Genomic DNA, 12,500 nt, shown 5'->3' on the forward strand with positions numbered 1-12,500 from the left:
CAAATGGAATTAACTAAATTGATTGCTTTTATTATTATTTATTATTGTGTATCAGGCTTTGAATTATTATTATTACTATTTTTTATTTATTTATTTTTTATTATTATTTTTTTATTCATTAATTTATTTTTTTATTATTATTATTATTATTTTACTATTAAAGAGCCTCTCCCAGCTCTATCAAAGTAAAGAACTACTTTTATTACATAATTTTGGTGTAATTGACTCACTGATGGCTAAGTACTTATGGGGACATCTATTATTAATGTGAACACTGCATTTTCTTGATGACATTGGGATAAGGGTTATTAATATTATTTGATTTATTTTTTGTTTGATGTTAAATTCTGCTTTACAGTTTCTTTATATTATGGGCATTCCTTTAATGGTGACGTTTGGTGAAACATTATCAAAGAATGTGATAATAATAATGATAAGATTATGACAAGGATAACTGAAATGATGATGATTACAATGATGACCCCGTGAACAAAATATTCACGAAATTCCAACCTGCCTCCTCCAATATAGACAGCATTTGCGGAGAAGAAACGGAAGGATGTAGAGAAACTGCACAAGAGCTACCAACAGCTTGAGGAGGCACTGCAAGACGCACAGCGAGAGTACAGTGGACGGGAGCAGGAGGAGCAGCAACGGATGCGTGAACTCTCCGACTACCGCAAGCAGCTTGATGTCCTGCTCGTCCAGCTCAACAATCTGCCTCAGGTCAATGGTCAGTGCGGCAGGACACTGCTTCTCCGCTCTTGTTTTCTCTTTGTTTTTTTTTTTGTTTTTTTTTTTGTTTTTGTTTTTTTCTGTCCCCGGTTTCAGGAGGCTATCTGTTTATTTTTGTTTTCGTTAATCTTTCTATTAAACTTCTGTATATTCTATCACGGTTTTCTTTTGTCTTTCATTCTCTCTCTCTCTCATTCTCTCTCTCTCTTTTTTTACATATACAAGTATATACATACATACATACATACATACATACATACATACATACATACATACATACATACATACATACATACATACATACATACATACATACATACATGCATACATGCATACATGCATACATGCATATATATAGATATAGATATAGATATATATATATATATATATATATATATATATATATATATATATATATATATATATATATATATATATATATATACTTATATACATATGTATATGTATTATATATATATATATATATATATTATATATATATATATATATATATATATATATATTACATTATATATATATATATGTATATATATACAATTATATATATATATATGTATATTAATTTATATGCATATATATAACTGTTAGAATAATCAAAGATGGTTATTAGTATAAGGATACTTTATTTCATGTCCTATGATATACCTCATATTACATTATCTAAGGTGAAATTCTATTTTGTTTAGTTACCCATGTAAGAGTATGTTTTCTTTTATGTATGCCATCTAACGGCAAAGTTTTTATATCCGAAATGTAAACAACCCTCTGTAGTGCCACGTAGATCCTCCTTAATACATAGAGTTAAGCGCAGCAACTCCTTGTTTTACTATCCCCACAACGAGTCATATATGCATTGACCAGTCAAACTTGCTTATTACACGCAGAGAAGATGAGTTCTTCTGACATACCAACAATATATATATTATATATATATATATATATATATATATATATATATATATAATATATATATATATATATATTATATATATATATATATATATTATATATATATATATTATATATATATATATATATATATATATATATATATATATATATATATATATATATATATATATATATATATAATATATATATATATATATATATATATATATATTATATATATATATTATATTATTTTTTTTTTTTTTTTTTTTTTTTTTTTTTTTTTTTTTTTTTTTTTTTTTTTTTCTCTTCTTCTTCTTCTTCTTTTTTTATGTATATTTACATAAAGATATATCCTGAAAAGTATCTGGTATAATCTGAAATTCCTAATCAATCCATTTCCAACAGATGAGGAGACAAAAAAGAGGCTTATGGAACTCACCCAGCATATCAAGGAAGCATCACAGTCACTGGTGAGGCTAGAGAGCCAGGATGAAGAGGTAGTCAACACCAGGAAGGAGTGTGAGCGAGAGATCTCGAGCATGGAGCGTAAACTACATGGGTTGAAAGTAAGAGGGACAAAGAACTGCAGTTCATGTTTTCTTTCTCTTCCTCGTCTCACTCGTTGTTATATACCATGCTTTTGTCTACCTTGTTTCACCAGCTTCTCAGGACCCATTGTTATATGATAATGCAGAAAACATTCCTAGAGCTGCCTGTTCTTGGCTAGTAGACAGGGAACTGCATTATTAGCTTGCCATCAGGGGACCTTAACCACTTGCCGCTGGGAAAATGCATATAAAATGGGAAAAATGCTGTGCTCATTAAATTTTTTTTTTGTTAAATGGATCTGCACATAGATGGCATTGCTAGTGCTTAGCAACAAAGGAGTCAATTAGTAAACTTTATGACCTTACCTAATCTCTCCTTTCCTTGAATTGGCAGGAAAAATGTATTTTTTACTAATGCTATGAATATCAATGGTGTTATTTTTATTATAAACATTATAATTACTATAATGTTATAAACATTAGTAACAACAAAACAAGATAATAAAACATTTTTGTAAATCAAGGAAACAGGTAAAAGGGTGAGACAGGTAGGACTTGTAATTGGCTCATTGGTGACTTAGTACAGGTGTAGCCATCTATGTGTAAAAACAATTAATAAAGTAAACTCACAGTAGGCATGACATGTACGTACGTCCCATGCTCATCGGCAATGGCTTAACACAATGCCACTGGTGCTGGCGTGTACATACATGCATACCCACTATGAGTTTTGTTTATTAATTGTCTTTGCATATAGATTGCTCCTCAGTTATTAAGACCCATACTATAAAAGTTTTGGGAAAGGGCTGGCAATCGCCTAATGATATTTGGCCAAACGTGAAGGAAAGTAAGCCGAGTTTACCACAAAACAGCACTTTCGGCAGGTGATCATTAGCCTGTGTTTTTGCTAGATTTATTAACATTAGCTTTGAATGACATGGGGAACTTAATTTGTCTACCTTGTCACATACACCACCATAAGTAGGATAAAAAATGACTTTCCATAACAAACTGAGGGGATGTACTCAAAGGCAAAAACTGCAAATTTAAGTATTGAACAATATTACAGACATAAAATTGATCTAGAAAGTCAAATGAATTAAAGAAAAATAGAACAGTTAGAGGAATGTCATTAAGAAAAATGTCTATGATAAGGACACAAAAATGTTTTAGTGAAAAATACTGAAGAGGTGACTCTGACTTGTCTCAAATTTCTTATCCTATCAGTTATTCACACAGTATGTCACTGGTTCATATAATCTGTTTTTATGCATTATGATATAAGTTTCAGTCTAGCTACATTAGCTATTAGCTAAAGTTCCAGAGTTTGTATTTTTTCTATTTTTGTTCAATTTTTGGATGAATGTTTGTAATCTTATTTGATATAAATCATGATTATTATGAGATAAATACCTTAAAGTCCTATATAGGTTTACAACATCATAATATTTATACATCTTTGAAAAAGCTTGTTTAGTATGGGAATCCATGTCCTGTAGACATATTTCAAGCAGTTGCAAATGTACTTGCAATAAGTAAAGTTTTTGTTGGCTTATCAAAGGAAGCGGTATGATTTTTCAATATTTATTACTCACAAGTTGCTGTGACACATCAAAATTGTCAGCAGTGGTTAACTGGAAGATGCCAGTGGCCATCCATTGCATTGTTGTCAATAGCTGTACATGGGGTGGTACTGGTGATCCTTAAAAGAAACTACATATTTCAAAATTTGATAGTCAAAACCATTCATCAATATCTTAGTATAGCAAACTATATATATATATATATATATATATATATATATATATATATATATATATATATATATATATATATATATATATATATATATATATATGTATATAATATATATACATATAAATAATATTTATGTATAAATTATATATATGTATATATATATGTGTGTGTGTGTGTGTGTGTGTGTGTGTGTGTGTGTGTGTGTGTGTGTGTGTGTGTGTGTGTGTGTGTGTGTGTGTGTGTGTGTGTGTGTGTGTGTGTGTGTGTGTGTGTGTGTGTGTGTGTGTTATATTTATATATATATATATATATATATATATATATATATATATATATATATATATATATATATATATATATATATATATATATAACACGCATACGCACGCATGCACGCACGCACTGCTGTGTTCCCTGCTTACTTTTAAGTTGGCTTTGGCTTACAGGTGTCATCTGTTCTTGACCTTTGATACCATCAGGCTCCAAAACTATAATAGTATGAAAATTGTATATATTTATTACTCCATCCCTGAATGTGATTCCAAAATTGTAATGATGAATTTTAATACTATTTAATATATTTTTTTTTTTTTTTTTTTTTTTTTTTTTTTTTTTTTTTTTTTTTTTTTTTTTTTTTTTTTTTTTTTTTACGACAACAATACTACTGAAGACTCTGTAAAACATGCACAACTTAGAGAAGGTTTGACTATGCGTGTTGTGAAGCTGTCATCCTGAGGTGTGGTCTATCATGACACGATAGGATGTCATAGGACATTATCCTGTCATGAATGAGTTCAAGATAAGCATAGACAATGGGGCTACAGGCAATCGTTTCTGTAACTTTACCAAATTGAAAGCCAGTCGACCAATTTTCAAGTACAGTATAAGATACTGTTTTTTAACTCTTATGTATATGTATACCAAGTCTCCTTGAAACTAAACAAAATCCAATGTATTCTAGAGTGAATACCTTTTTAACTTGTTGCAGATTCTAATAGTCTCTAGGGTGGCACATGACCCACCAGTTTTATTTGAGTGTGTGCATGGCACAGGATATGTCATGACCTTTCTTGCTTTTTTCGTTCATTCATTTTAATACAGGGTCCATTTTAAATTTAATTTTTTTTTATAGTGTTTTACCATACTGTCACGCTTATAAGAATATTCCGTCTGACAAAATTTGTTAGTAATGTACTAAGTTCTTTTTGTATTATTGACTCTTTATCACCTGATTATGTTTATTGCCACAGATTCCTTTCCTTTCCCTCTCTTTTGACTGGTATTTTGGACATCCATAGCAAAGATAATCCAGAGATAATGTGGTCGACTCGGAAACCATGACATATTTGAAGAAAAAAGAAATTCTGCTACTTGTTACCTTGTTCAAGTACACATTGTTGCGATAAATTGCTTGTTCCAGGATGTGAAAAACCAACGCTTTGAACTCCTGAACAAGACAAATGGAGATGCCTACCGAGCAGCAAAGTGGTTGGAGAGCAATACTGATAGGTTTTCTGCACGTGTTCACCCACCGATATGTACCGAGGTGAGTCTGGGTTATTGTTATTCAGGTGAGAAAGTAGTGTAGGCATATCAGTTTTGTCATTGTGATTTTCATCAATGTTATCATGATCATTATTCAGTGACAACAACAACAATAACAACAACAATAACAACAACAACAACAACAACAACAACAACAACAACAACAAACATCATCATTACCACCACTACTACCATCACCACCACTATCATCACTGTCACCATTATCATCATCTCAATGATCATCTAAATTATCATCAGAATTACCAATTAAGTAATCGTTATCATCATCATGACTGCCATTTTATATATATATATATATATATATATATATATTATAATATATATATATATATTATATATATATATATATATATATATATATATATATATATATATATATATATATATATATATATATATATATATATATATATATATATATATATATATATATATATATATATATATATATATATAATTATAATCTATATATATATATATATTATAATATTATATTAATATTTTATCATTATATCATAATTACTTATAATTCATTCTCCACTTATTTCTTCTTATATTCTCTCACACCATCTAATCCAGCTTATATCAATCCCTCATCACTATCTCTACCCTCTCTGATTCTCTCCAGACCACTTATTACTCTCCCTCATACTTCTAACCCTCACTACTCTAGCCCATTTTTCATATTGACCGCTCAGCAACAGCCTCGCTAGACCAGGGTTGAACTATCAAAGACGCCAAGTGCGTGTCAATGTGTCCTTCATCCAGCAACATGGACTTCGTAGGATATTGGTTAGGTAGTAGTGTTATACTTCTTAAAGTTTATGGATCGTGATGCTGTGTTAATTGTATTTCTGCCACAAATTTGATAGATTACCATAATTGTTTAATTTAAGGTTATCTAGCCCTTTTAACTTAGCCTCTTTTCAAAAGTTGATCAAATCTTTTGCAATATGATTTTCTTTTTTAAGAATGAGATGACTTACTCAATTACTATGTTATCTACCTTTAACTTCCTTTTCAACCCACCAGTAGTCAATCTTCTGCAAACTTCTTTTGTATGATGCCTACTTTCAATCACTCTCCTACTGTTGCACGCAACTACTCCATCCCAGAATACCCATCGCGGAAATGCAGACTTGACCGTGTGCCAGTGCAGTTGCCGTATTTCTATATAGGTGAGGAGAGCATTTACTTTGTATCTGGAATTACTATAATCAGTGTTATCCATTGTTTGTTTGTTTTCTTTGCCATGAAACAGGATAATTTCATATATGTCCTAGGAAACTGTGATGACCAGTATCAATTTGGAAATGGTTTTGAATTGAGAAAGAGAAAAAATGATGGTCACTCCGGATAATTCTTAAAGTGTTATTTGTTGAACTATAGAGGAACTGGATTGAAACTGTATACCTGTAAAAAAAAAAAAAAAAAAAATCAGGGAAAAAAGACAGGTAGGTAGAAGATGTCAGATGGTGACAGCTTCTACAAAAACAGTGCAGAAAAACTGGGTAGACAATCTGGAAGGATCAGAGAAAAACTAAAACACTGCTCACTCAAGAAGCAGAGTAGAAGCTTTCCAAGCAGCTAGGGATGCTACAGGGAAATTGACTGTGTGATGTCATCAACGCTTCGTGCACTCTTCCCAAAAAATAAATTCATTGTAGCATTGTATTACTTTAGGGAGGGATGTCATCAAAAGTACTGACCATGTTAATTTCATATGTTAATTGAATTCAACATATGATACTAGAGTGTTTGTAATAACTGGTTTTGACTAGCTGGAAGAAATAAATGAAATCAAAATGCATTATATTATTGATAGAAATATACCAGTAACTAATTCAGTTCATTTCTACCTTTAAATTGCACACAGGTGGAGAGAGGTACTCCAAGTCCCAGTCAAGGTATGACAAGGAATGGTCAACCAGTATCTACCCTGTAAAAGAGGCTCGGTTGCTGCACATCACTCTGGACACACAGCACATCCTGCAGCTCCAGGAAACCATCAGGAAAAGTCATGACAGGTGAGCTTGATTTGTAGATATGGTGAAATATTATGGGTTGTGTACTTTGTGATGAAGTCGATTTTGAGTAAGTTTACTGACTTGTGTCTTACTTATGATTTTAATTATGCACACAAAGAAGTGTTATGTATAAACATGCACAAAATCACTCATACTTCTTATCACATACTTACTCAATCTGTCCCACACATTAATCATCATCTAATTATTATAGGATTGCTGATGCAGAGGAGCAACTAAAGCAAAACAAAACAGAAGAACATGAGCTTTCAAAGAATCTTGAGGTGTTACGTAATGAGAAGAGAGTCCTCCTCTGTCGCAAAGATGAAAGGTAAGACATTAGACTCTGATACCCTGGCCAGGTAAGAGCTTGTGAGCTGTGACTCTCTCATCCATAACTTTGTGAATCTAACGTGACGAAAGTTCCGACTCTTCCTTATACTTAACCCTTAAAAATCTAATCTCAGCTACCTCACTATAGACGGAGGGAGAGAGGGGAGAGAGAGAGGGAGGGAGGAGGGGAGAAGGAGGGAGGAGGGGAGAGATGAGAGAGAGGGAGGGGGAGAGAAATAAGGGTGAGAGGGAGAGGAAGAGAAATAAGGGTGAGAGAGAGAGGGGATATATGGTGGAAAGGGAGAGGGGAGATATGGTGGAAAGGGAGAGAGGGAGAGCAATCATTAATACATTTATTTATCTATATATGAAAATTAAGACAAGACATAAAAATATAAAGTATAATATTGCTGAACTGGTACAAGATGTAAAGTGTTATTTGAGGTTATGTGTGTCCAAAGGGGGTTCAGACCATTTGGTTTATTAAATATTTTGTATATTTTAGCTTCTTTCTATAGCATAAGAATCACTTCACTTTAATCCACTACAGTCATGAGATAGAGTGCATTAACATGAAAATATTGATTGACAAAACCTTTAATAAATTTACTGTCAGACATTTGGTCTGAGACTGCCTTTGGATGCACATACCTTCATTTCAAGGCTGTTTGTGACTTGTGTTGAAGAGATTTTAAAATATGTGGTGTCACTCTGATGCAAAAAAAAAGTTCAAAAACAGCTTTCATGGTCAGAAATGAACAAAAGAACTAATCATAGTAGATTGAAATTACATTTTGATCTCTTACGGTTTTATGCAGGCATCAGTTGGAACAACGCATTGCCAATAAGAAGAACCAGATTGCAAGACACGAAAGGGGTTCCATCAACCTGGAGGCTGAGAAGGCTAAAATGACCAAAAAAATCAAGGTAAAACTGTCGGAATTATCTTAAATTTATCTGTATAGTTATAGCTTAGCTTGAATTTATCTGTATAGTTATAGCTTAGCTTGAGTTTATCTGTATAGTTATGGCTTAGCTTGAATTTATCTGTATAGTTATAGCCATTATTGATTTTACTAATAGCGTTATTATTATTATTATTATTATTGTTGTTGTTGTTGTTGTTGTTGTTGTTGTTGTTGTACTTTTTGTTTTGTGAATACTTTTTTCTCCCTCATTCTAGTTGAGTATTTGATTAATCATGTCTAGCTTGCTTGCTTGCTTTTTTTCTTTCTTTCTTTCTTTCTTTCTTTCTTTTTCTTTTCTTTTCTTTTTCTTTCTTGCTTGTAGGTTTATTAGGAATGGTTGAAAATGCCTTATCTTTTCTGTGAAGTGTGAGGTATAGCACAGTTAAAGATTATTATTATTATTATTTATTTATTTATTTTATTTTTTTTTTCCCAGATCAGAAGGTTTATTTTCAGAAAAAAAAGGTACTTTCCTCTTTTTCTTCTGCTTCTGCTTTTTTTTCTTTTTCTTTTCTTTTCCTTCTTTTTTTTTCTTCTTCTTCTTCTTCTTTTTCTTCGTCTTTTCTTCTTCATCTTTTTTTTTTTCTTCTTCTTATTCTTATTCTTATTCTTATTCTTATTCTTATTCTTATTCTTATTCTTATTATTCTTCTTCTTATTCTTCTTATTCTCCTTCTTCTCCTTCTCCTTCACCTTCTCCTTCTCTCCTTGTCTCCTTCTCTCCTTCTCCCTCTCTCCTTCTCTCCTCTTCTCTCCTTCTTCTCCTTCTCCTTCTCCTCCTTCTTCTCCTCATCCTTCTTCTTGTTCTTCCTCTTCCTCTTATTATTATTATTATCATTATTCTCCTCCTCCTCCTCCTCCTCCTCCTCCTCCCTCCCCCCTCCTCCCCTCCTCCTCCTCCTCCCCCTCCTCCTCCTCCTCCTCCTCCTCCTCCTCCTCCTCCTCCTCCTCCTCCTCCTCCTCCTCCTCCTCCTCCTCCTCATTCAACACCAATTATAAAAAGAGAGAGAGAAAACAATGAAATCTTTGTCTCCCTTTTGTGCAGGAAACAATTATCATGATGATAGGCATTATGGCTGAGCAGAAGAAGAGGATGGAGGTGCTGGCTGAGGTGGCAGTGGAGCACTTCAGGCTGGTGACACAGGCAGCCGTCACAAGAACCTCCTTGCAGACACTTGAGGAGGACTTAGTCTCATCTGGCCAGGCTCTCACCGCCCTGCAGGTATGTGAAAGGAGAACGGGTGGGTGTGGGTACAATTGGATGAGAGGATGGGTGTGGTTGTGCATGTGTTTCTTTTCTTTGTCTGTAACTTAATGTTTCTCTCTTTGCATCAGACTCTTTTCTTTCTTGTCTTTATCTGTGACTATGCTCTCCTCTTTGTACGTCTTTGTATTTTTATTTCTATCAGTATCTCTCATTATCTGTCTGCAGGTCCTATTAAATCACCAGCCTGATGTACTGGGACAATCAAGCATTCTTGTCGGGCTGCCAAAGTGGCCGGAGGGATCATGAGAACTTTGACCTTAAGTGAAAAAAATATTCTATGCATTGTAAATTTTCTTTCCTCCTTTACTGCTTTAACTTACCCTTTCAAGGAAAAATTATTTTGGGTTATTCAGATTTATTTCCGATAGCCAGATTCTAAATGGTTGTTTGAATTGTCAGGGATTCAGATATTTGCAAGCCCTGTACTTGTCATTTTTATCTCTCTTTCTCCCCTGTCTTCACTTTCTCTCCCCCTCCCCCTCCTGCCCCCTTTTTTTCCCCATCCTTTTCTCCCCCTCTACTTCTCCATCCTTTCCTCTTCCCTTATATTATAAAACAATGGCACAACTAATAAAACCCTAAATGAATATATAATCTCCCCTCTAATACAGGGAACCATAGAGAATTTGCTTCGTGAGCAGAATGCAGCAAAAGCAGATGCCAATTCAACATTGCACCCTGTACTTGTCATTTTTATCTCTCTTTCTCCCCTGTCTTCACTTTCTCTCCCCCTCCCCCTCCTGCCCTCTTTCTTCCTATCCTTTCTCTCCTCTACTTCTCCATCCTTCCTCTTCCCTTATATTATAAAACAATGGCACAACTATAAACCATAAATGAATATATAATCTCCCCTCTAATACAGGGAACCATAGAGAATTTGCTTCGTGAGCAGAATGCAGCAAAAGCAGATGCCAATTCAACATTGCAGGAACTCTTACAGTCCCTTGGTATCACGGACTGGAAGAACATAACAAATGAGGTCTGTCGTTTTTGTTGTTCTCTAAAAATATAGATGAGCTTGATTTCTGAAAAAGTTTCAGTTTGTTGTTAATTCTCAGTAAGGGTAGCTTTTTCTCTTGTGGATTCAGTATGAATTATAGATGACTGTTTGTGAAGACTACTGTGTAAGGTTCTTTCCTGTTTTCATGAAAATTGATTTACATTGTGTATTTGAATTTGTGTGTTTGAGTTTGCATTTTTATGTTTGGTCAATGCGAATAGATGCTTATACGTATGTATATAGACTTATAGTTTCCTCTCATTTACTGACACTCTTTTCCCAGATGAGGGAAAAGTATAATAATTCTAATCTGGAGGAAACTGAACAGCAACTGCACCAGTTGGCGGCCCACCGGGACTGCCTCACCACAGCAAACGATAGCGTTAGTAACGGAGATGTATTTTTTTTTTCTTATCTGATAAGTACATTATATTTACAACTGCAGTTATTCACTTCTCTTTACATGCCAGAGATATTCATGTTTATCCATTATGCTGCAAAATAGTTCCATTCCTCTTCTATCTATCAGTGGTTTACACATGTTATGAATAAGAATGAATAACCCCATTATCATCACTCCATGCCCCCTTCCCTTCCTCTATCCCATCCTCTTTCACTCTCTCTTTTCGTCTCTCCTTCCATCCCTCCCTCCTTCCTTCCATCTCTCCTTCCCTCTCTCCCTCTCTTTCTCACCCTCTCCCTCCCTCCTTCCCTCCCTCTATCCTCCTACCTCCTTCCTCCTCTTTTCCTCCCCACAAATCAATCTTTCATTTTCCAGACTTGTACCCCTCTTCACCTCTTTTCTTTGCCTCTTCTTTACTTTGGATTACTTCCTTTGATTAGTGTCCTACCCTCTCAACCCTCTTTCTTTCCTGCATTCCCTCCCCCTTCCTTTTCCTCCATTCTTAATTTCCTTTCTATTCTCTGCCACCCTTCCTCCCTTGCCCCATTCCTCCTGCCTTTCCTCTCCTTCCCCCCCCCCCCCTTTCCTTCCTTAAAATCAGTCCACCACCTACTTAATCCTCCTCTTTTCCTTTCGATCCCATCTGCAGGAAGTAAAAGAGTACAGGCAAAGAGAGCAAGAAGTGATCAGCCTGAAGCAGAGGTTGGAAGAAGCTAAGAACAAGGCAGGCAACCACCACGATGCCCTCGAGGAGAGCAGAACCAGGTGGGATTTGGGGGTTGTATTTTGTGGTTGTTCTAGGTTGTTGTGTTGTATGAACTTGTTGTTGTTTTCTCACTCTCTCTCTTTTTCTCTTCCTCTTCCTCTTTCTCTTTCTTTCTCCTTCAGTGACTGTTTCTCTTTCTCGGTTTGCACATTTTCTGATTGTATCTTCGCCGTTTTTCTCTATTTTTCTTTGTTTCTTTCCCCTCTTTCTCTTT

General features: G+C 34.1%; 1 protein-coding gene across 1 annotated transcript in view; it reads left to right on the forward strand.

Annotated features, from left to right (window-relative positions):
* Positions 1-12,500, forward strand: part of LOC119583225 (structural maintenance of chromosomes protein 5-like) — a 28,051-nt gene that overhangs the window by 11,202 nt on the left and 4,349 nt on the right. The window contains 12 exon segments of the mRNA XM_037931699.1: positions 532-733; positions 2,056-2,216; positions 5,377-5,540; positions 6,221-6,319; positions 6,555-6,700; positions 7,399-7,549; positions 7,764-7,880; positions 8,701-8,809; positions 9,896-10,072; positions 10,980-11,096; positions 11,401-11,499; positions 12,170-12,457. Of these exon segments, the coding sequence (XP_037787627.1) occupies positions 532-733; positions 2,056-2,216; positions 5,377-5,540; positions 6,221-6,319; positions 6,555-6,700; positions 7,399-7,549; positions 7,764-7,880; positions 8,701-8,809; positions 9,896-10,072; positions 10,980-11,096; positions 11,401-11,499; positions 12,170-12,457 (1,830 nt within the window).

This window comes from Penaeus monodon, chromosome 17, assembly GCF_015228065.2.
Source record: "Penaeus monodon isolate SGIC_2016 chromosome 17, NSTDA_Pmon_1, whole genome shotgun sequence".
Taxonomy (NCBI): Eukaryota; Metazoa; Arthropoda; class Malacostraca; order Decapoda; family Penaeidae; genus Penaeus; species Penaeus monodon.